At 39.1% G+C, this 21,796-nt stretch overlaps 2 protein-coding genes across 3 annotated transcripts; one reads left to right on the forward strand and one right to left on the reverse strand.

Annotated features, from left to right (window-relative positions):
• Nucleotides 1-1,113: 1,113 nt before the first annotated feature.
• Nucleotides 1,114-15,911, reverse strand: LOC116174579. 2 transcript variants are annotated; one of them, XM_031493558.1, is made up of 4 exons: nucleotides 15,741-15,911; nucleotides 2,367-2,600; nucleotides 1,895-2,320; nucleotides 1,114-1,634 (listed from the first exon to the last, which is right to left on the reverse strand). In XM_031493558.1, exons 2-4 carry the CDS (start codon nucleotides 2,527-2,529, stop codon nucleotides 1,351-1,353), a joined length of 873 nt encoding a protein of 290 aa, XP_031349418.1. In that variant the 5' UTR covers nucleotides 2,530-2,600; nucleotides 15,741-15,911; the 3' UTR covers nucleotides 1,114-1,350. The 2 variants fall into 2 exon arrangements, with proteins under 2 accessions (XP_031349418.1, XP_031348725.1); XM_031492865.1 differs by lacking the exon at nucleotides 15,741-15,911 and adding an exon at nucleotides 12,633-12,845.
• A 3,396-nt stretch (nucleotides 15,912-19,307) lies between these two features.
• Nucleotides 19,308-21,796, forward strand: LOC116170287 (signal transducing adapter molecule 1). The gene is made up of 9 exons (XM_031486984.1): nucleotides 19,308-19,531; nucleotides 19,658-19,818; nucleotides 19,866-20,105; nucleotides 20,151-20,430; nucleotides 20,497-20,613; nucleotides 20,662-20,838; nucleotides 20,890-21,086; nucleotides 21,137-21,321; nucleotides 21,356-21,796. Exons 1-9 carry the CDS (start codon nucleotides 19,489-19,491, stop codon nucleotides 21,474-21,476), a joined length of 1,521 nt encoding a protein of 506 aa, XP_031342844.1. The 5' UTR covers nucleotides 19,308-19,488; the 3' UTR covers nucleotides 21,477-21,796.

Genomic DNA, 21,796 nt, shown 5'->3' on the forward strand with positions numbered 1-21,796 from the left:
GGTGGTTCAAATTCGTGGCTCACAATTGGAATCTCTGTAACGGTGAGAGATTATTATTATTATTATTATTATTATCCCTCTCTTGTTTTGGGCCCTCAACAGGCATGCGCCCAATTACAGAGTGACCCGCATAATGCTATTTAGAGGTACCTCTGCAGAAGGTCTTAAGTTGGTCTATACTACTCCGGTATTTACCTTACGAATTAGGAAAACTGCAGGAAAACCTAATTCGGAGTAGCCGGTAGAATGGAAAAATTCACCTCAACCCAGGTTCGAACACCCGACCTCCGGATTTATAACCCAATAATGCTCTACCACTGAGCCATAAATCCGAGAGATACAGTGTAGGTTAAATAGAAGAAAAGTTGCCCCTTTTTGTGACTAAAAAAACGCATTGGAAGTTTTTGAAAATAAATAAAGATACGGGGGAAAATCAAAAAATTGTCAATTTCAGAGTAGGTATCCCTATATTTTCTTAGTTACAAGAGATACAGAAATATGTTTTGTACAAAAGTCCCTTTATCATGATAGTTGAATAATTTCACGTTTGGGAAATAAGTATATACGGGATCAGGAAAAAAAGTTATGGTACCTAACTTAATCCCTCTAAATTTTAACCTGGCAAAATAGTAGGTATATCAAATTTTGTTTTCAAAAATATCGCACAAACAAAATTTCGAAAAAGATACAAAAAATTCAAAAAGATTTTTGAAATCTGTTTTAGATAGTCACTTGAACTTTTTGTTTTATTTCATCATTGGGATCTTCCACAGTCGAAGATTTCATGGTTGTTGTACACGCAGAACGTTTCGTATTTATTCCCGTACCATAATTACTCTTTGCCCATACTACCATTGTTTCAGTTGTGAGGTGTGTTGCCTAACCATAGAGGTATGTCGTATTTGCTATATTTTAATGTAACATTTCTTCAATGATTGTTTTGCCGCTTTGGAATTCTGGAAGTTTTGATTATAGAATGCCTTTCGTATCTTTGAAAATACAATTTGTAGACCCATTAGAAGCCTTTAGTCTTCCCAAAATGTTTTTCGAATATTGTCGAAAACTTTCCTTTCTGTGGGGTGGAGGTGGAGGGGGGGATTAGGAATCTCGAAGATTATTATAAATAATTTATTCAGCAGCTCACTCTAACGCATGCACACCCAACTACGTCATTTAATAAATTATATAATAAAAAGTGTATACCTAATTAATAAAATTATCACAGAACAAATGTTTGGATATCGATACGTAGTACTAGTCACAATTTTGGGAGACTTAGCGTAAGTACATTAGGAAATGTATAACGGGGATATGTGATGAAGTATCAAATCGCTAAAAATAAGAATTTCCTTATAAAGCGGTACGTTCGTCGTAGACGATAACCGCCTCGTTGTCGACGAGCGAATCCGTATCTTTGTGCAAAAATTGACTTCTCGATTTGCTAAGGGCGATTATCGCCGCCTCGTCGTTTCTCATGCGGTTTTTCCGCTTTTTACTGAAGTTGACCTTCGCGTACAGATCGTCGAGGTCGTCCTCTGTCGATAGCGGCCTGGGTTTCGATCTGACCCAAGCTGGAAGACTTCTGGTTTTTAGAGCGCTTGCGCCTTCCTCCTTTCCATTTACATCGTCTAAAACTACAAAGAGAAATTAATTAAATTAACCATTGAAACTGGTTGAAAAACTAAGCCATAGGGTCCACACTGCATGGATCACTTGGAAGAGGGTGTCAGAAATGTTACGTGACAGACGAATAGAAAATTGAGAAGTTGGAGGAAACATAGAGTTAGGAGGATGATTTGGAATGGGGATAGTCCCTCTGGAGGACGAATGGTGAAGTTGAGACCAAAGAGGGACTGCGCATGACAAAGTGTGGAAAGCCACCGCTGGTACTTACTACTGCTAGAAGCATACTGAGTAGCTTGCGGCGAAAATTCCGATATTTCCGGCATCGGGGCGTGCTTGGTGTGAGCAAGTTCCCCGTTTCCCGTAATATCGCACGGACCGAATCGTATCGGCTGACTGACCGGCCGCTGCTTTCGGAGCGCGTGCGTTTGGTTTTGCTCCGTATTCGGACCGGGATTGCTGCTACTGCGAGGCACCGGGCAGATTCCCGGACACTGCGTACACTGTGGTCCCCCAATTCCTCTACTGCCGTAAACCCATTGGCCTCCTTGACTAGGATTCTGCGTCACCAGGCGATTATTGTAGCCCCACGAGCAACCCTTAGCTTCGGCGTATACGGCTGTCTGGCTGGGATAAGCAGGAGGAGCGCCCTGAGGCACTTGTGTTGTGGGCGGTCCTCCGTCCGCTTTGCGCAGACCTAGAAATGGGGGTGTCAATTAAACTACACGAGGGTGAACGCTTACAGTAATGCTTATCCCGCTTAGGCATAATACAACAACGGTAAATGATGAAGGCAAAGAGTAGGCACACCACGAGGGCGGCCCCACAAAAAACGGCAACAAACAAAGGCAGTCGATCGCTCGATAGTCTCCAGCCCCTCGGCGAGGCAGTGGGCTCTGGCCACATGCTAGCTGTCAACGTTACCCACTGTCGTTGCAGCACTTGGCCGCGGGACTCTCCGGCGTATCCCTCATCGCCTGCAAAAAAAACAAAAATTAATAATCGTCACGATCCGAAAGCGATTTAAATTCTGCACGTCCTCCGTAAAAACATTTGGCACGAACGCGAAAACTACGTGATTCTCCACCGCTGCAAGAAAGTTTAAAGGGGGAATTGTCGAGTTTAACTTTTCCGAATCGATCATTTGACGAGCGCTTACATTTTTAATGAAAGTTCAACTTTTCGCGCTTGCCGAATTAAACTTTATGCGTTTTCCGTGACCGCTTCGACCGTAATTTATTGCCGTTTTAGAACGTCACGTGGTTAGGTATTCCAAATTGATAGCATCAACGCGTTATCACTTATTAAAACGAATTATCCTTTGGGCTGGAAAAACTACCTTGCGAAAACGTCCCTTTTGTCTATCTGCCCTTCTTTCGAAAATTGAGCGAAATACTTTCTAATAGATTTTGGACTGATAGACTAGAAAGATTCTTATTTTTTTTTAATTCTGCGTTTTCTTCCCTCGGTGAAGCTTGTAAAACTATCACATTTGTATATAACAGTCGAACAGCTGAAGGCATAGTTAGAACGCATGGAATTTTAATTGCCATCATCAATATATAGTAATCTCTGGCGATTGGATTCTTAATTGGGGGGTTCCGCAATAGTTAGGACGGATTCATCTACAGTGAGCATTTTAAATATGCGTTTCCTCCGTCTTTATCGTTCGACTGTCGTCTATTATACGATAATTTTCCATCAACAATTTTATGACAGCAATCAATTTTAGTTTTTAATTTTAGTTCAAAGTTGAAACTCAAATTTAATTCAACTGTAAGGACCAGTTCGAGCTTCGGAGAAGATTTACCTACCATTCTATTGACGTACGAGTGTGTAACCTTGAGTTAAATCCACCATTACCTGCCAGATCTTCTACCTGCGGATAACGGGCGGCCATTTTCTTAAATTCGGTCACCGGGTCGAACTTCCGTAACTCCGTGATAACTATTTTGCCCCTTCTGATATCACATTCAATTCAATTTGTTAACATTAATATTTAATATCTGTGTCATCTCGGTTAAGTTATGATTATTTGCAGGTTTTGGATGGGAGAACGAGCTCACTTCCTGGCGTCGACATCTAACTTAAATTAAGGTAAGCGTAGCTCATGTTATCTCCGGTAGTCACGATAAGAAATTTGTTATGTTTGCGAAAGCTAATTAAATTTCAACATAAGAACGTGTTTTCGCCTCAAGTTTAACGCAGGTGTTTAATTTACTCAAAGACACAGAAGGAAAGAAAGATTAGGGAATGTTTTAAATAGAAAAGACGGACGGTAACCAATGCTTTTTTGGTGGTGAACGTTGAATTTATGTTGGGCAGTTTGCCTTATTTGAGCGTATTGTAGTAAGACAGTCAGTCTTGTTTAATTGTAAAGTTATTATCGAAGAAAGTTAAAGAATTTTTTTACGTCGTGATCAAAGTGAACGTTAAGTCTAATTAAGCGGAAGCGTGTTTTCCGGTTTACGAAAAAGTTTTTAGTTGACTTGATTGATTGATTTTATTTCACCTGTAAATGATCCATCAAATTTACTTGTGATTTTGATAATCGGCTTGTGGTAAGCGTAGCCTATTATGTTTTACTGGTACTTGGCCCTATACGTGCGAATTTTTGTCCGAAATATCAATCGATTTCTGATTCAGTAATCAATTTAATCGATCTTTCTTGAATGGGGGTTTTGTTAAACTGAGGAATTCCAATTGTATATTGGTGTTACTAAGACTTTTGTGCAACGTGAGTTATAATTTTGAGTATTTGGGGGAGTATACCTCAATTGTATTCGCCTGCGGCTCGCTTGGCACTGCTTTTAAACTATCACTTTGCCATACATTCGGCATTAAAATAGGCATCTCAATAACGCAAAAATAATGGTCATTAAACCAGGCTTTCAGCACCTATAGTAATGTTGGGTCACGCTGTATGTGATTAATTTCATTTAATTTTGACGTCAAATGTTGGTACTAATTTAGTATGAACACAATGTTATTCGAATTTTTGTTTAAATAATCGTCTATTGTTTAAATAGATTTGCGTGTAAAAGTCTATCTCATGTTATCTCCGGTAGTTACGATAAGAAATTTGTTACGGTTGCGAAAGCTAATTAAATTTTAACATAAGGACGTGTTAACGCCTCAAGTTAGCGCAGGTGTTTAATTTACTCAAAGACACGGGAGGAAAGAAAGATTAGGGAATGTTTTAAATAGAAAAGACGGACGTTAATCAAGGCTTTTTTGGTGGTTAACGTTGAAACATTGCCTTTTTAATGTTCGGCAGGTTACCTTATTATAGTAAGACGGTCAGTCTTGTTTGATTGTAAAGTTATTATCGAAGAATTTTTTTTACTTCGTGATCAAAGTGAACGTTAAGTCGAATTGAGCGGAAGCGTGTTTTCCGGTTTCTAAAGTAGTTTTTAGCTGACTTGATTGATTGATTTTATTTCACCTGTAAATGATCTATCAAATTTACCTGTTTTATAATTTGATTGATTGAACTTGTGATTTTGATAATCGGCTTGTGCGATGAGTCTTAATGAAATATTACAAAGTCAGATAATTTTGGAGAATCACAGTGGAAGTGTGAGAGTAACACCACTCTTTTATTTTTCACCCCTGTTTCTTTCACAGCTTCTTGGCACCTCCTTCTCGATTTCTTCAGACACCCATTTTTCGTGTCTTTTTTCACCTTCCGTCAAAATCACACCGGCTTCTCCTTCCTTAACATTGAGCATTCTTTTTTTACCCACACTTCACGACTCTTTCACCGACTTCTGATTTTACTTTCTTCAATACCTTCTTCCTCCACGTCTCTTTCACGCTTTGTGCTTTGTCATTCGGTCATTTGGTACTCTTTCACAGTTCTTTCCTTCCCTTGGACGCAATTCATCACAAAAATGACAATCGGAAAACTCAGACTACGTGACAACGTTGTAAAACGTGCCATTATTAAATTTTTGAAACCATATAGGTCGAGTGGGGTTTTTTTACGAGAAAAAAATGAATCCATTTTAAAAATTCGAATTTGAATGCGCCCGAGATTGGTCTGTTTGTATCCCTTAGAAGGGTGCAGAACGGCTATCATTACCTTATCGTTAAATTTAATTTTACACCGGCGCCGGGGGTTACTGACAGAAAGCGTTATCGGTTAAAATATATGGGAGCATTTTTGCTACCCTTACTTTATAATGAGGCAAGTAAAATTCGGCCAACGTGGCGCGCTTTGTAATATGGATGTTTGTTGCGGTTTTTGCATTGAATGGACAAATCGCTTTCAGGTGATCGATTGAGGGTACAATTGTCAGTAGCAGGGTAGGAAACTGCAAGAGCCCCAACGAGAAATAAAAAAGAAGCGGCGATGTGACATTTCCCCTAAAATGAATTAATTTTAAATTTACGATCTGTGACAAAAAAGGGGTTGCGGTCGTCGGAAATTGATTTCCTTCGCATGCAGGTGGATCATCTTTTAGTTTATTTACTAAACCCTCCACCAATTGAACTTGTGCTCCTTTGAGACATCGCAAGTGAGGACGCTTTTTGAGTTAACACGCGTTGTTCCAGAAATAGAATCTATTTCCATTACATACTGACAGAGTACAAAGATCCCTATCTCAACCCTAATCTACGTAGCGCCACCACTGTCAACATTTAACTTAAAAGCAGATATAATTGATCCTGAAATATCTGTATACCTACAGTTGACGTAATATAAAGATAGCGCTTTTTTTGGAGAGCGTCCAATTTCGTAAAGCCATCGCCAACTATGCGAGCTTTCCTACATTTATAGTATCGGAACCGCAAATCAACTGGGTCAATATTTAAAAATGTAAACCTCCACGCTCGTGCTGTTGTTGCCGCTGCCATTTTTATTGCTTAATTTTAAAATATCCACAACGCCCACAACCGATGATGGGATAAAGGAAAATCGCGTGCCATGTTTCACCCTCGTCATTTCCCGCTATTTTGGGCAAAAAATCTCCGCCGTTTTCGTTATCCACAGAAGAATGTTATGCACTTGAGTTTCGTGCACGGTGAAAGTTCATTAAAATGAATCGAATCTTTGATGAAATTGTTTATATTGTTATATTATTATTTAAATAGCTATAACGTTTGCATCATAAATAAAGCAGATGTTTGACAGTATTTATTGATTTGAAGATGTAATTCAGGTAACATATCGATTTTGATCTTTATGAGACATTCAAATTTCGCGCTCAAATTTTTAATGTCGTTCAACACGCTCAACTGTGCCACTCATTTTGAACAACTCGCTCACGTGCGACCCATCACTGAGCTGGAGGATCAATTTCAACTCCAGATCGGAGAAAGGGTCTCCGAGAATTCTATAGTCGGTCCGTGCAGAGTACAGAAGGTGACTCGAACGCTTCTAGAACTCCTGATGCACAAACGATAATGGTATTTATGAACAATTGTCCTAAGATTCTAAATAGTTTTGCTTGTGCTTCAGTCAGTTCCAACATCGATGCAAGGTGAAGTGTTATATCATAAATAATAATTGCGGTTACAAAACAATCCATTTCAATTTATTGCGAGTTAATTGTAAATAAATAAATCACGTAATTAAATCTACGTTAATAAAATGAGCAAATGCTTTGCAAGCGATGTGTCGTAGGAGTGAACCATGTAAATGGAGGGAATGTACGAGACAGGATATGCGCCTTTGAAATTGTCCGTTTAAATTCCAGCGATCGACTACCGACCCAAATATGATTCAATTAAAACCAAATATTAGCGATTTGTTGTATCCCCGTAAAATTAATTACACCGGAGATTAAGTACCTACCTACATTATTAAATTAATTTTATAGTCTGTCCGTTTACATAATGCTATCGAAATAAATGTGTGCCATTGATTATGTATACTTTGTAAGATATATGAATTGTTATAAGAAATCGATTTTCCCCATCTCATAAGCAGTAAAAAAAAGTTTGCTTACTTTGACCATAGGGGAATTTCTCGCACAGAAAATTAGGTCAAAATAGCCGTGAAATGTGTATTAAGAACGAAATTAGGGGAAATATTGGAATATGAAGCCGTTCCGTGGGAAATCGCATGTAACGAACAAAGAATGTGGCTGCAAATGCGCTAAAAATAAAGATTTTCTACAACCGAAATTAGGAAAACGTCATATGTAAGTACATAACCTTTTTTGTTTTGCTTGAACGTTTTGCTTTTGTTTTTCGGCTGATTTGTCATTTTTTTTAAATAGCATGGGTTGCAAAATGGGATCTCTCTCCTCTCCCGCTCTCTTTTTAATTGAATTAATCTCATTGCGATATCCTTTTTCTCGTTCTGAACGATCTTGCACCACAAACAAGGTCGCTGGGAAACCCCAGGCTACCATAAAACAGTCAGTCTCAGTTATGGACCTTTCATTAGAATACCATGAAGGGTAGAACGTGTGTTAACCCTCCCCCCCCCCCCCATTTTCATAAGTTTGACTTGGCACCACTAAAAGTATGCCTATTCAAAATCTAACACCAATTGGTTGTCGTACGTAAAAGTTATGCACGTTTAACTTTCAACAACAGCATCTCAGGAAATAATTCATGCCCCCCCCCTCCTTTAAGACAGCGAAATATGATGGCCGTCTGGCACACCTTCAAGTTATAGGCTACCTACCGCAAAAAATTCCCGGACTCTAGGACCATTCCCCTAGAAGCAGGGCCGGACTGGCCCAGGCCGCCAGGCCGCCCGAGCGGCCGGGGCCCCGCGCTAGCGGGGACCATGGATGGGGCCCTCTATGGGTCAGTCAATTTTTGAAGCATTAATGTTTGTAAATGTTGAGCGTATTGTTAGTTTAAATTTGGAGAAGGATAAATTAATTGATAAATTTGCCAATACGTCATTGGAATTACAGCGCCTTCTCCTTTAATTTAATGTTCAATACTGTTCAGCAAGTTGTTTGAAAAACAATTAAAAAAGTCTGCAAATCCTTCGTCTTCTTTTTTTTTTGGGTGGGGGGGGGGAGGTCCATAAGTTTGGGGGCCTTTTGGACATGGAGCGCCCGGGGCCCTTACCCACCCAGTCCGGCCCTGCCTAGAAGTAGTTCAAAACGGCAGAAGTGGATCTGGACGGACGGACAAAACGCTAACAATAGCACATTTTTTTTAATTCTTTCAAAAATGCGCTAAAAATTGGATTGCGCAGTTACTAACGCTGGGTTGCGCATGCACAGATTTTTTAATTTGTTTGCGTAGTTGCTTGAGGTTTAAGGAATGTTTACTAACACAGAAAACCGGACATTCATTATGTTCTTTGTAACAAGAATGATTTAAAAAAAAACTATTTTTTGGAAGTTTGGCGATCCGACGTTTCTAAACAAAGTTATCGTGGACACGGATACACAGACAGACGCGCAGACAGACAACAGGAACATGAACAGACAATACAAAATTCTAAATTACCCCGAGGATCGTTAATAAACGGCAAAGGTGTAAAATTATGGTATATGGATTTTTTACTATAACGTTTAAGGCATTTTTAAAGAATTTTATAAGAATGTGTTTTGTCCGTCGGTCTGTTCGTCCGTCCGGACCCAGTTCTGCGGTTTTGAACTACTTTTGGAGTTATGAAATTTTTGCAATGCCTATGCCTTGCAGGTGTGCCAGATGGCTATTAAATTTCGCTGTCTCAAGGAGAAGGGGGGGGGGGGCATGAATTATTTCCTGAGCTGCTGTTTTTCAATGTAAAACGTGCATAACTTTTACATGCGACAACCAACTGGTCTCAGAATTTGCATACGCACGGCTTTAGTGTTTAGGGGTGCTAAGTAAAATTTTTTTAAATGGGGGGAGGGGCGGGGGTGAACGTACGTTCTACTCTTCATGGTATTCTAATAAAAGTGTCATCGAAATCAATTGGTTTGTACAAACTATAACTTTCCCCTCCGCGACTCCTTTCCGAGATCAGTGGATGGCCGGGGGGGGGGGGGGTAGAAATTAATTTTCTCTTTCATGGTATTCCAATTAAAGGTCTCGACAAAAGGGACTGTTTTCTACCAACTACCGCCCTAGTGTCTGACTACTTATCAAAAGAGGGGATCTGGGGGCGGGGGAGGGGCTAGAGCAGGTATTGTCCGCTCTGGGAAATAGTACTAATATCACTTTCTCATCTGTAATTAGGCTCTGCTGTTACATGGGAAATAAAATTATATATTATTATATTTTTAATCAATGATTAACCTTAATCATCGTTTGTGAAACCGGGCATAAGATGTGGTCTCGAATGTAATTCAACATCTCCATTCATTCGCAGTTATGGTTTATACAGGGTGTTCCTTGAAGACATGCTAATATTTAAGGAGGTGATTCTTTGGCCCATTTTAAGAAAAAAAAAGTGCCTATGAACGTATGTCCTAAACGTTTTAATTTTTGAGATACAGAGTAGTAATGTTTTAAAAAAATCAGTTTTTTAATAATAACAGAGCTACTATTGTAGACATCTTTATGAAATTTGGTACATGTCTTCTATCTATGCATTTTCCGATGTGCAATAGTTATTTACATAAAAGTCAGGAAAATGACACATTACTGGCGAGGAAATATAATTTCCGAGTCAAGTAATGTCATTTTACTCACGAGTTTTGTATTAAATTTTACCCGAAATCGTATTTTAATATATCATTTCAACTTTTATATAAAACTTTTGATTAATGTCAATCTGTCAGTGATGACAGGAGTCATTATAGACATTAGAAATGTCACAAATGCGGCCGGTAAAGTGACAGGTGGAATTCAATAAATGATAAAATCTATATATCATTGACAACAGATGTCAAGCATTTGTCAAGTATTTCTAAAATACTTGCATGTACCTTGGATCGACACCTGACTACGACTGTCACATTGACAGGCGGCCTTTTTACTTTTATCATTATGGACTAGGCCATAATATTGCAAATTATGGCCGCTGATTGCGACTTTAATCACCGTATTATAAACCAGTCGTACATAAAAGTTTTTATGTTCTCCACCAGCGGCGTCCGTACGGCTTTTGCATTGAAAATTTTTGGAGAAAAAAATACTACGCCACAACTTTCTCTTAAAATAAAAATTATTTTTCAAATCCTCCTCAATTTTTGAGCAAATTTGATTTTCTGATTTTTCTTTACCTGCCGCATGGTTTTCGCTCAAAAAAATAAAAATCGCAGTAGTAAAACGATGCGCCGGATAAAGAAAAACCAGAAGATCAAATTTGCTCAAAAATAAACGAGGATATATCTAATTTTTATTGTTTTTTTTTCTTTACTTCTACATTGTGAATTAAAAACTGTTTTTTAGCTGCTTCCCATGGTTTTATTGTTTTCAGGTAAACCCCCGCTTAAATATAACAAAAAACTGAACATTTTTTGTTAATTTTGGCGTAAGAAATACTTTCCAATGCGATTTCAAGGTATAATTTTTAAAGTGTATCCCCCACACCCTCCTGTGAGAGTGATACGTCGTCCCACTTTTTAATGTAAAATTTCATATAGAACTTTTGATTAATGTCAATCTGTCAGTGATGACAGGAGTCATTATGGACATTTACAAATGTGATAGGTGCGGCCGGAAAAGTGACAGGTGGCAGGGAAGGTAGTGTGGTCATGGAAACTAAAATTTCCTGACATATAGTAATGATGAAAATAAAGGTTTCAGGACGATTTTGGGTAGAAAATATTGACTTTCAAAAAATCTAATAGTAAGAGTTCGTCAATTTTATTGAAACATTTTCCAACCCCAGAGTAAAAGATACCACCGATAGGTAGAGGGTAGGTAACGACCCTGGTAACGACAAATCGATGCTGTCTAGTAAAATTTTATTATACGGAAAAACGGTATTTACTACGGGGACACTTTGACACTTAAACAAAAAAAATCTATGCAATAGAACATTTAAGAGCCCTTTATTAGTCCTTAAAAGCCTCACACTGTAATTTTACATGAGCGTATTGGTAAATCCTGAATTTAATTTCTAAAATTGAAAAGATTTTTAGTTGTTTTAAAATTGCCCCGATCATTTTTGTGTCTTACATTTTCAAATTTCAAATCATACGTCTGTCTGTCCGTACCGTAACTACTCCTACGGTTTCTAAGACATTTACGTCGTGCTTTTTATATTCGGTAGCTCAAAGCTTGCATCTGAACCAAAAAAAGTATATCTAATTTCCTGAACTATAATAATAGTAATAATAATAATAATGGTCATTTATTGAAGGATAACACTGTACATACTAATAAACAGAATTCATCACTATTAAATAGGAAATAAAAAACTAACGTCAGAGTCGCCTTCAATAGGGCGAAGTTCAGATTTATGCATAGGAGGTTTCATAATCTGCTCTTCCACTTAACCCTAATACTTAACAATAATTTTTATTGAAAGAAAGAATACGTCCCGAGTACAAAATTGAAATTATATTAATTAATTTAATATGAATTAGTTGGTTGTTTAACTGATTAGTGGCGTGCCATTTGCAATAAATGGCAATAATAATTTATAGATGAAGAAGAGAGGAAGTTAATTAATAAAAAAAGAGAAAAATATCAAGATAAATAAAAAACAAAATCGATGGGAAAACGTCCAAGGGTCATTTGACAAAGGGCCGTTAAAAGAATTCTTTTTTCCTCCCTGTTTTGAAAGAAGTACATTATCTGGCAATCATCAGGGATGTCGATAGTGATTTCTGGTGGGACCTACGTTTCCGGTAGGGTCAGTCCGGCTCTGCGGAAGGGTAGTAAAGTTTTTCTTATCGAACATGCATAATTAACGAGCGTAGTACAATAATCACGCAATAGGGTCATTTGTGTGTATAGTATGTGGAGTTCCCCGTAGACCCAGAGATAATTTTAAGGAAATTTGTCCGTCGTCCGCATCGAATTAGCTTCAAGGCACGTAAGTTTCAAGGCTAATTTAGCGCAAAAATACCAAGACGTGCGCGCGTGCGTTCGGAATAACAAATTAATCGGCCTAGTTAATGACGATTTTCGCAACAAAGTACAAGGCTCACCTTGCTCATTTACGTTGAGAATGTACGGAGCGGCTAAGGGCGAAAGGGTCCCTTCGTCCATAGCGGCGACGAAAACTCGCGCACTTTTCGAACGTAATTGATAGGCACGCGCTGCCTACCTTAAGAACATCGAAACGAGTGCCACAACAAACAAAAGCTAACAAGTGACTGACTGACTCACGTGTCCACCGATGGCGCCGGTCGCACGTTACATTAAAAAGCACCGCGACGTCGACAATGTTGAATCATCGCGTGACGTCATGCGCGTTGCACGCTCGCGAGTTTGTAATTTATTGCGTTACCCACACACGATTTCACCCTCGCGGCTCGTGTGGGTGGATTTCGGGCAGCAATTCGCCCCCTTTAGCGAAAGGAGCCTGACGTAAGCGTGTCCAATTAATTCCGAAACGGTGGGTTTTAAATGACGACGACGAGTGGGCGAGTAACTATATATCGACCGGGGGTGCATCCGATCCTTCGGGTCCAGACGTGCAATTTGCATCCTTGCCATCTCAGGGCAACATAAATATTTTATTAAAGACAGTAGGTCACGGTTATCACAATAGAATTTTTCCAAATTCCGAGCATAAACATTTTACCCGGCGTTCAGTTTACTCAAGGGACTACCTATGACAATATTTCGTTCCGTTTTGTAGGCGATACTTATTGATCGCTTAAGGATAGCTCTGCAATGACCAATATTTTGGCCTGATAAAGCTAAGCAGGCGTTCTGATAGCATGTATCTCACCTTAGAATGTTCAGAGGGACTACATGTCCTTTTTTATATTTTTCGCTTAAGGGCTCTGTGACCATTCCACGCTCCTGATTCACTATGGAATGTCATTTTGGTGCGATTCCGTGAAATGTCCAAATCTTAATCCTTATGTCGGGGAAAGGCAAATTTCCGAAACCGTCTTCTTTACTAAATCAAGTGCGGGACCATTTTGGGCTTTTAGGTGCCGAGAGATGGCGAACAAATTGACATGACCCTAATAGCAAGGGGTCAAGGTTGGTAGCAATGAATTTCTTTCCTGGAGACCTTTCATTAGAGTACCATGAAGGATAAAACAAGTTCCCCCCCCCCCCACGCCCTCCATTGATCTCGAAAAGGAATCGCGAAGGGAAATTATACTTTCCTTTCGATGAGACCTTTCATTACAACATCATGAAGAGTAAAACGTGCCCCCTCCCTCCTTTTTCAAATGTTTTATTAGTAGGGGCAGGCGTATGCAAAATATAAAACAAATTGGTTGTCGCGTGTAAAAGTTATCCAAGTTTTACTTTCAGAAACGGGAAATCCGGGAAATAATTCATGCAGGGGTCCCTCATAAAGATACCAAAATTTGGAGACCGTTTGGTATAGGCTACGTAGTATAAATTGAGCACAACTGTCAATGTTTCCTTTTTTGGTACATGATTAATGGGGAGGGGGCTTTTTACACATCAACAATAATGCAGGAAGAATCAAGCGCTTAGAGAAATTCCCCCAAAATTTTCAAGATATTCACAAGTGAGTTTTTACGTCGTCAGTCTCTTCTAGACGATCTTTCCGCCCTTTAAGAGTATCCTGCTCCTTTGGCATCACCAATAGATATGTCTCATATTTCTGAGTACTCTCTTCGACCCTTCATTTTCAAGACGATTCATTTTCTCTTGGTGAGTACTGTCCTCCAACAAAGCGTTTTCGAGATTTTCGCTCTTCAAGTGTTGACATCACCAATGGATATATTTCTTTGTGAGTACCCTTCTCCGACCACTTGTTCTTGAGGTACAAGGAATTCGTATATAATTCGTAGAAATTAATTCCTTTCGTTGAGACCTTTCATTAGAGTACCATGACACCACCTCCCCCCCCCCCCTCCTTAAGACAGCGCAATTTGATGACCGTCTGACACACCTTCAAGGTTGCAAACATTGCAAGACTCTAGGACCATTTCCCAAAAGTATAGTTCAACAGGGCAAAAGTGGGTCCGGAGGGACGGACAAAACGCAAACTATACCATATTTTTAGCACATTTGTAATTATTAAAAAAATGTGCTATTATTTGCGTACCTAAGCGGTTTTGAGCTACTATTAGGGGAATTGTCGTAGAGTCCTAGAATGTTTTGGAATAGGTAACCTATACTTTGAAGGTGTGCCAGGCGACCCTCACATTTTGTTGTTATAAGCCCCCCCCCCTCCCCCACGAATTGATGCGGCCCGTTGGTACTGCAATTCAGCTTCAACTGAACTGTGATGCTAAGGATCCCTGGGTCGAATTCGGGTTCGGGCATGGATATTTGTCAATGTATAGTGGGTTGGGTTGGTAGAACAGCCTTGGCTAAAATCCCCCCCCCCCCACTCAAAAATAACGGTAAAATAAATAAATAATTAAAATTTGCTGGGCTGCTGTTTTTGATAGTGAAACGTGCATCACTTGCCTTTAATGATGCCAAGTAAAACTTCTAAAAATGGGGGGGGGGGGCTTGACGGGAGAAGGAGGGGGTAGAAATTGATTGTATCTTCTTTCTTTCTTACGCCTTATCAAAATAGTGGATTGGGAACTTCAAATTGAACATTGTCATAGGAAATGCATCGAGGTAATACGTTTTAACGTTTTCCCAGAGAAATTGGTGATTTTTAAATGTCGGTAATTTCCAAAAACATTTTAGCAAATACTACATGCTAAGTACACTACGAGTAATTACTAGAGTAACCTTTTCTTTTCGATTTAATTAATGACTCATTTTCGAAACTATCCTCGTGTTTATTAATTCGCATTAGGTACAGATCTGAATCAGCTACTTTCACAAAAAATTCTACTACTGGGCAATTTGAGAGCATTGATCCTGTTAAACACAATTACCTATTCATTCTATTTGAAATTTAGACTTGTATTAGGTGAGGCATTTACTGAAACCATTACAATGCCATTACTTAAATTATCCTAGCAAATTGGGTGAAATAACACTGCGGTTAGGGGAAGGTTCGGATTTCTTTTCTTGTATAGCAAAGCCGATCGTAAAAAATTCGTAACCGTAACTGACGATCAATAAACAACCTCTTTAGCATAGAGTGAATGAATGAGTAGGGTAAGTAAAAAGAAATGTGGTAGGTGTCTACTTACGATATGTTAGGCCATCACATACGTCCACGCTTTACTTCCATTTCGAGCACAAAAAATAGACACACGTGTCCCTAACGCGGAAATAAAGGGACGCCCTTTAGAGATTATCCTAAATATATTAATAAGAAACAATCACTACATTCTAAAATAAAAATGCAACCCCTAATGGGTATACGTTTGCGCACATGCGCGCCCCATTCGACACCGAGCAAAAGGAATAAATAAGCGAAGATTCTGTAATAACGTAATAATTATTCGCATTCGTATATACCGGGCGTTCATGTCATTATTACATTTTGTAAGTCGTCCTAGGTCCCAGAAAATAACGTCTGAAGACTTGGGGTTGGAATATGGCCTTAAACATGGAAAGATTTCAGTTCCCTGACATCTGTCTCATTTTCGAATTTTCAGAGAATACGTGCAAAAGTTCATTTTTCCATCCTCACCGGATGAAACTACGGCAGCTTAAAGGAAAGGAATTTGATTTAAAAAAAATTCAAAATTGTAACGAGTATACCTAGACGCATAGGAAAATCCGTTAGTACCATTCTTATGTATTGCGGTTGTTGTTAATCTTTGGGGGATGTTTGGATCTTCTTGAAAACTAAAAAAGACTTTGGATAGTAGGTCCCAATTTGGGTCTTCACGTCAACTACTCGCACAATCGAAGTCTTCGTTTTTATCGATTCTCCTTTCCTAGCTTTTCTGGTAGCTTCTTTCCTCAACAAAGTGATCTTCCAACCGTCTTAACTCCTTTTTTGTTATGTCTTCCATTATTTTTAACGCCTTTTTATCCTTGGAAGTTCGCAAGTTATCTTTACCTCAAAATCTTCTTTGATTCACTATCTCATTTAAGCGTCTTAAATTTTCTGTTTCTTCTTCCATTTTTCCAACATGGAAATTTTTTTCTGTTTGCATCAATTCATTAGTTTCCATCATTTTTCCACACGCTATCAACCCAAGAGGGGTCTCGGCTATGATGGGAGACTCCTGTGATTCGGTGGGGGTGGAGGTATTAAATACCCCCTCTTAAAAACACAGGGACCAGGGGGTCCTACCCCGCTAATTTTCCAAAATTAAGTTGAAGGTTTAGAGCGTTTTGATACGAGAATTTCACTTCTTGAGAACTTGGGGAAAAATTACAAAATACCCCTTTTTTTCTGACATAAATAATAAACAATTTTTAACATTTTGCTGTAGTAGGCGTTGACAAAATGTCAAAATAATGCATTTATGACTTAGATCATATGATTGATGGTTTCTTTAAATGACATAGGTGATAAAGAATCATATTATGTTGATAGTTTCTCAAAAACGCCAATTGTACAGGGTGGCCAACTAAGAATGGGAGGTACTGTATCTGAGAATCTATCCATCGTAGAGGCTTTCGGTAAAAAAATTTATTACTAAAACGGCCACGCGCAGAACTTGGAAAATATTTTTAAGTTTCTGAAATGGCCGCTAGGGGGCGTAACTGCAATCTGGAATCTAAAAAAGTGATTTTTCTGTGAATTCCGCTATATTAACCTAACAAAAAAAATGTCCGGTCTTTGAAGTTGACGATAATCTGAACAATTTTTGTTTGACAATTTTCAAAAATGTTCACATATCACCGCTTGAGGGCTTTTTTCGACATTCCGACAGAAATGGTTAATTTTCCCAAAAAAATTAAATGCATTGGTATGATTTTTTTTCCATGAAAAAGTAGCTAAATGATGCCTAAACAAACTCGTGAAAACAGCATCTCGATATCTTGAGATATATATTTTTATACCGTGATGGCCAGCATTTCGAGCATTTACGGCGGCATTAAAAGCTTTCTTTTTTAAATCGATCCACCTTAGGGCCACAAATTATATAATAAAAATAATTCCGGAAAAATTATCTTAAAAAAATAAAATTTTGAGGGTATAAAATTTTCTTTGACCTAAATTTTAGGTTAGGAACAAGATATCGAGATGCGGTTTTCGCGAGCTTGTTTAGGCATTATTCAGCTACTTTTTCATAAAAAAAATCGAACCAACGCATTTAATTTTTTTGAAATTAATCATTTCTGTCCGAATGTCGAAAAAAGCCCTCAAGCGGCGATATGTGAAACTAACAAAACTTCAAATAGTATAATATTTGTAGCCGAAGAATAACTCTTTTCAATTAACTCGAGTTTGTTAAAATCGGCTCAGTCGTTTCCAAGATACAGGGTGTTCTTTACGGAAACCTTTGAATACCCCCCACCACTTCATTTTTAGAGATACAGGAAAAATTGTCAAACAAAAAAGGTTCAGATTATCGTCGTCTTCAAAGACCGGACATTTTTTTGTTAGGTTAATATAGCGGAATTCACAGAAAAATCACTTTTTTAGATTTCATATTGCAGTTACCCCCCTAGCAGCCATTTCAGAAACTTAAAAATATTTTCCAGGTTTTTCTCGTGGCCGTTTTAGTAATAAATTTTTTTACCGCAAGCCTCTACGATGGACAGGTTCCCTCCCAGATACAGTACCTAGCATTCTTATTTGGCCACCCTGTACAGCTTAAAAAGTTCCTATGAGGATGTATTATTTGTTTTTTGATATCTTTTCAAACAGGGTTCAGAACAAAATAAAAACTAATATGATTAATTTCGGTTTTTAGGGAAATTTTTCAAAAGAAAAAAAAATCCTCCTATGTATTGGTTTTGTCCGTCTGTCTGTTCCTCATCTAATTCGAGAACGAAAACAGACAGCGATGTCAAATCTTCGCCAATCGATTTCAATTCGAGCCGTTCTTAGGGTGTAGCGAGTGAAGCGGCAGCTCGAGGCTTCGCGCTATGTCATTCTTGCATGCTCCCCTCCCTTTCGCCGCATCATTCAAAATGCTGAAAATGACGACTTTGCAAGTATAATTTTGCATACATTTTCAGGGGAGGACCCTCGGACCCCTCTCCCCCGGGGGTTTTTCCTCCCCCCCCCGGCACCATTGTTAAAAAAGGCCCTGCAAAAATGTTTCGCTCCAGGCCTCGAATTTGCTAAGGAAGGTCCAGGACGAGTCATTGTCATACTGGCATAAAGGGTTGAGGGTCTCAAGCGCATATGGTCCAGGACGAAATTGTTATCTTGCCTCTTCGCCCCTTTCTTTAACACGAGCTTGTTGCAGTTGCAGTTTCTCAAAAACTGCTCATAGTGTTAGCCAACGGGTGAAAAAAGTTTAACTGCACCCCAGGTTTGATCACTCTGTAGGTATATAGGGTACTTTAAGCCTTATCAAAAACCATCAATGACATTGTAATTGTGAATTGAGTTTACTAATACAATATCGAATTCAGCGGTGCACATATTCATCAAATTAATTATTTTTGAATTGTAAATGGGCTCTAGAAATGTATGTTTTAAAATTTTTAAATCTTCTAAATCTAAAACATATTTTCAAACGTATTTGGAGGGCTTTCGGGCGTCTTTTTGGTCCCTTCCAGAGTTTCCGGGTTTTTTTTTTAAACCTATAAGGCGCGGGCGAAAGTACTGATCCGCCATCTGTTGGTGCTTTAGTTTCACTGTGGTAATTTTTAGGTTGGCAACAAAACGACAGTTTGGCCAACACCAAGCCACAAAAATTCAAGTGAAACGTCAAATTTACATTCCCAAATCATCTCGAATTGACGTCGTTGATTGACTGAAAAATATGATTAAGAAGAAATTGATTATGCTTTTAATGTGCCAAAATTGTTAAGCTTTTTTAAAAACGTGCAAAGTGCGTAAAGTGATAAAAAAACATCATGGGACTTTTCAGTGCCGCATCGCCATTTGATAGTGACGTCGGTGAGTCACTTTTTTGTTCTAATTAAATTTGTTTATTACGCTATCAGTTTTAAATTCAATTGAAGTATTCACATGACTTTTAATGAGCGTGATTCACTGGAGGAGTATTAACCTTTTGCTCATTAGAAAAGGCGACAAGTGAAAACAACACTTCAGAGCAGTGGGGTCTCATTCTGGACGTCTGCGATAGGGCGAGTAAAACTTCGGAGGATTCGAGAAATTGCTTGCGGTCGATAATAAGGAGACTAAACAACGTCGATCCACACATTGCGGTCCAGGCGGCAACGGTAGCTACCACTCGGAATTCTCTTTTGTGATTGTTTACCTTTTGCAGTTGCTCGACGCCTGTGTTAGTAACTGCGGTAAAACCTTTCACATAGAAATCGCATCCAGAGAGTTCGAAAATGAATACGTCAAACTGATTAAGAAGGCCCATCCGAAAGTTCAACAGAAATTGAAGGAGTCACTAAAGAAATGGGCGGAAGGCGAATTTAAATCTGACCCTCAGCTGAACTTGATACCGTCACTTTTATTCAAATTGAAAAGCTCCGGTATAGACTTTACCGTCGAAACGGTACGTATTAATTCGCACGAACGGGCCTCGATGGTAACGTTTTAGCCCGCGAAGAAAACCATGACACTTAGCAAAGACCCGAATGTCGTCCAAACCCAAGACGAGGAAGATCAAATCGCGAAGGCGATCGAATTGTCACTGAAGGAAACTTCGGGTTCGCCCAGAAGTTCGTCTTTAGGCGGAACCTCTCTGTATCCGACCAATTTAAATCTTGCGTCGAGTGTTATCGCGACGACACCTGTGAAGGAACCGCGGAAAGTGAGGGCGCTTTACGATTTTGAGGCCGCCGAGGATAACGAGTTGACATTTACAGCCGGCGAAATAAGTAAGTTAAAAACAATTGTTTTTGAAACCCTAATCAAAATTCTGATTTGTCCGACGTATTTTGTAGTTGTAGTAAGTGACGATTCGGACACGAATTGGTGGAAAGGTAGTAACCACCGCGGCGAGGGTTTGTTTCCTGCAAACTTCGTGACCGCCGATCTGTCAGCCGAGCCGGAGCAGTTGCGTAAGTCTCTCAAGCTTTTGAAGCGTGTTACTTTTAACGTCGTTGTAGTTAGTGACAAATTAAAAAAAGTGCAATTCAAGGAGAGCGCGGCCGAAGTATTAGAGGATAAAGAGCCGGAAGATGTCGAGATAAACGAGGAGAAAATCGATCGATTGCTTCATTTACTGCACGAAGCGGATCCTACGAATCCCTCGCAGGACAGTGACGAGATGCTCAAGCTGGAACGTAAAATTTGTCGATTTGGTAATTTTTTCGAGCGTAATTTGATTGTTTCAGGCGAGGTGAACGGTATGGGTCCCTTAATCGACGCAGAATTGGAAACTGTAGATAGAAAACACGCCCAGTTAACAAAACTAAGTTCCGACTTAGTGGAGGCGTTAAGTTTGTATCATATGCTAATGCGTGAACCTCAAATGCCTCCCGTTAACAAAATGCACTACGATTATCAACCTACCGGGGCTCATCCATCTGTGGTAAGCCTTTACCTATCGTTCACAGCTCACGGTAACGTGTCCATTTTAAGATATACAATGGGGCCATGCCGATAAACCGGGGACCCCCACAATATATGCCACCGTACGCAATGCCACCAAATGCCCAACCCATACACATGCCGCCACCACCCGGCATGTTGCCGCAACAGCAACAAATTCCACCCGGTATGATTCAGTCACGCATGAACTTTCCACCACAGCAACCTCAGCTTAGGTACCCCCGGACACTCTTCAGTTTGCCTTTACAGTTACGGACCTCACAGTATGCCATCGGGATATGCCCCGGCCCCTCCTCAATCGACGCAATTGCCCCATCAAGCCCCACAGAGCGGCGTCTACCCCACCTCCTCCAACTCTCACATAATGTAGTTTCTGCTTCAGAAATGCAAAAAGTTTAAATTATTTAAAGTCAACGATGAGGCTAAGTATGTGAATATTTCTATGTTAAACAATTTTAGATGTAGCTGTGCGATAATAACGAGACACTTGACTTTGTTGCATTTGCTATAGATGACACACCTGATATACAGTACCTAATGTGTGTTATTAAATTAAATATTCTAAAAATTTGCTATAAAACAGAATTGAGAGGTTTCGGTTTGTATTTTATTACTGTACAGCTTTGATTCCTATGTTTAAAAAAAAAGATCTTTGTGTAAATTTATAATAAATATTTAGTTTTTGCACGG

The sequence above is a fragment of the Photinus pyralis genome, unplaced genomic scaffold (assembly GCF_008802855.1).
Source record: "Photinus pyralis isolate 1611_PpyrPB1 unplaced genomic scaffold, Ppyr1.3 Ppyr1.4_LG1, whole genome shotgun sequence".
Taxonomy (NCBI): Eukaryota; Metazoa; Arthropoda; class Insecta; order Coleoptera; family Lampyridae; genus Photinus; species Photinus pyralis.

What these genes read in the sequence shown, in the direction of transcription:
- LOC116174579 (XM_031492865.1), bottom strand. Translation starts at nt 12,693, where the DNA reads ATGGACGAAGGGACCCTTTCGCCCTTAGCCGCTCCGTACATTCTCAAC. An exon ending in TCTCAACGTAAATGAGCAAG is followed by an intron (nt 2,601 to 12,632) that starts GTGAGCCTTGTA and finishes TTTTTTTTGCAG; the next exon opens with GCGATGAGGGATACGCCGGA. An exon ending in TCAGTATGCTTCTAGCAGTA is followed by an intron (nt 1,635 to 1,894) that starts GTAAGTACCAGC and finishes TTCTCTTTGTAG; the next exon opens with TTTTAGACGATGTAAATGGA.
- LOC116170287 (XM_031486984.1), top strand. Translation starts at nt 19,489, where the DNA reads ATGGGACTTTTCAGTGCCGCATCGCCATTTGATAGTGACGTCG. An exon ending in CCGGGGCTCATCCATCTGTG is followed by an intron (nt 21,087 to 21,136) that starts GTAAGCCTTTAC and finishes GTCCATTTTAAG; the next exon opens with ATATACAATGGGGCCATGCC. An exon ending in CCACAGCAACCTCAGCTTAG is followed by an intron (nt 21,322 to 21,355) that starts GTACCCCCGGAC and finishes TTGCCTTTACAG; the next exon opens with TTACGGACCTCACAGTATGC.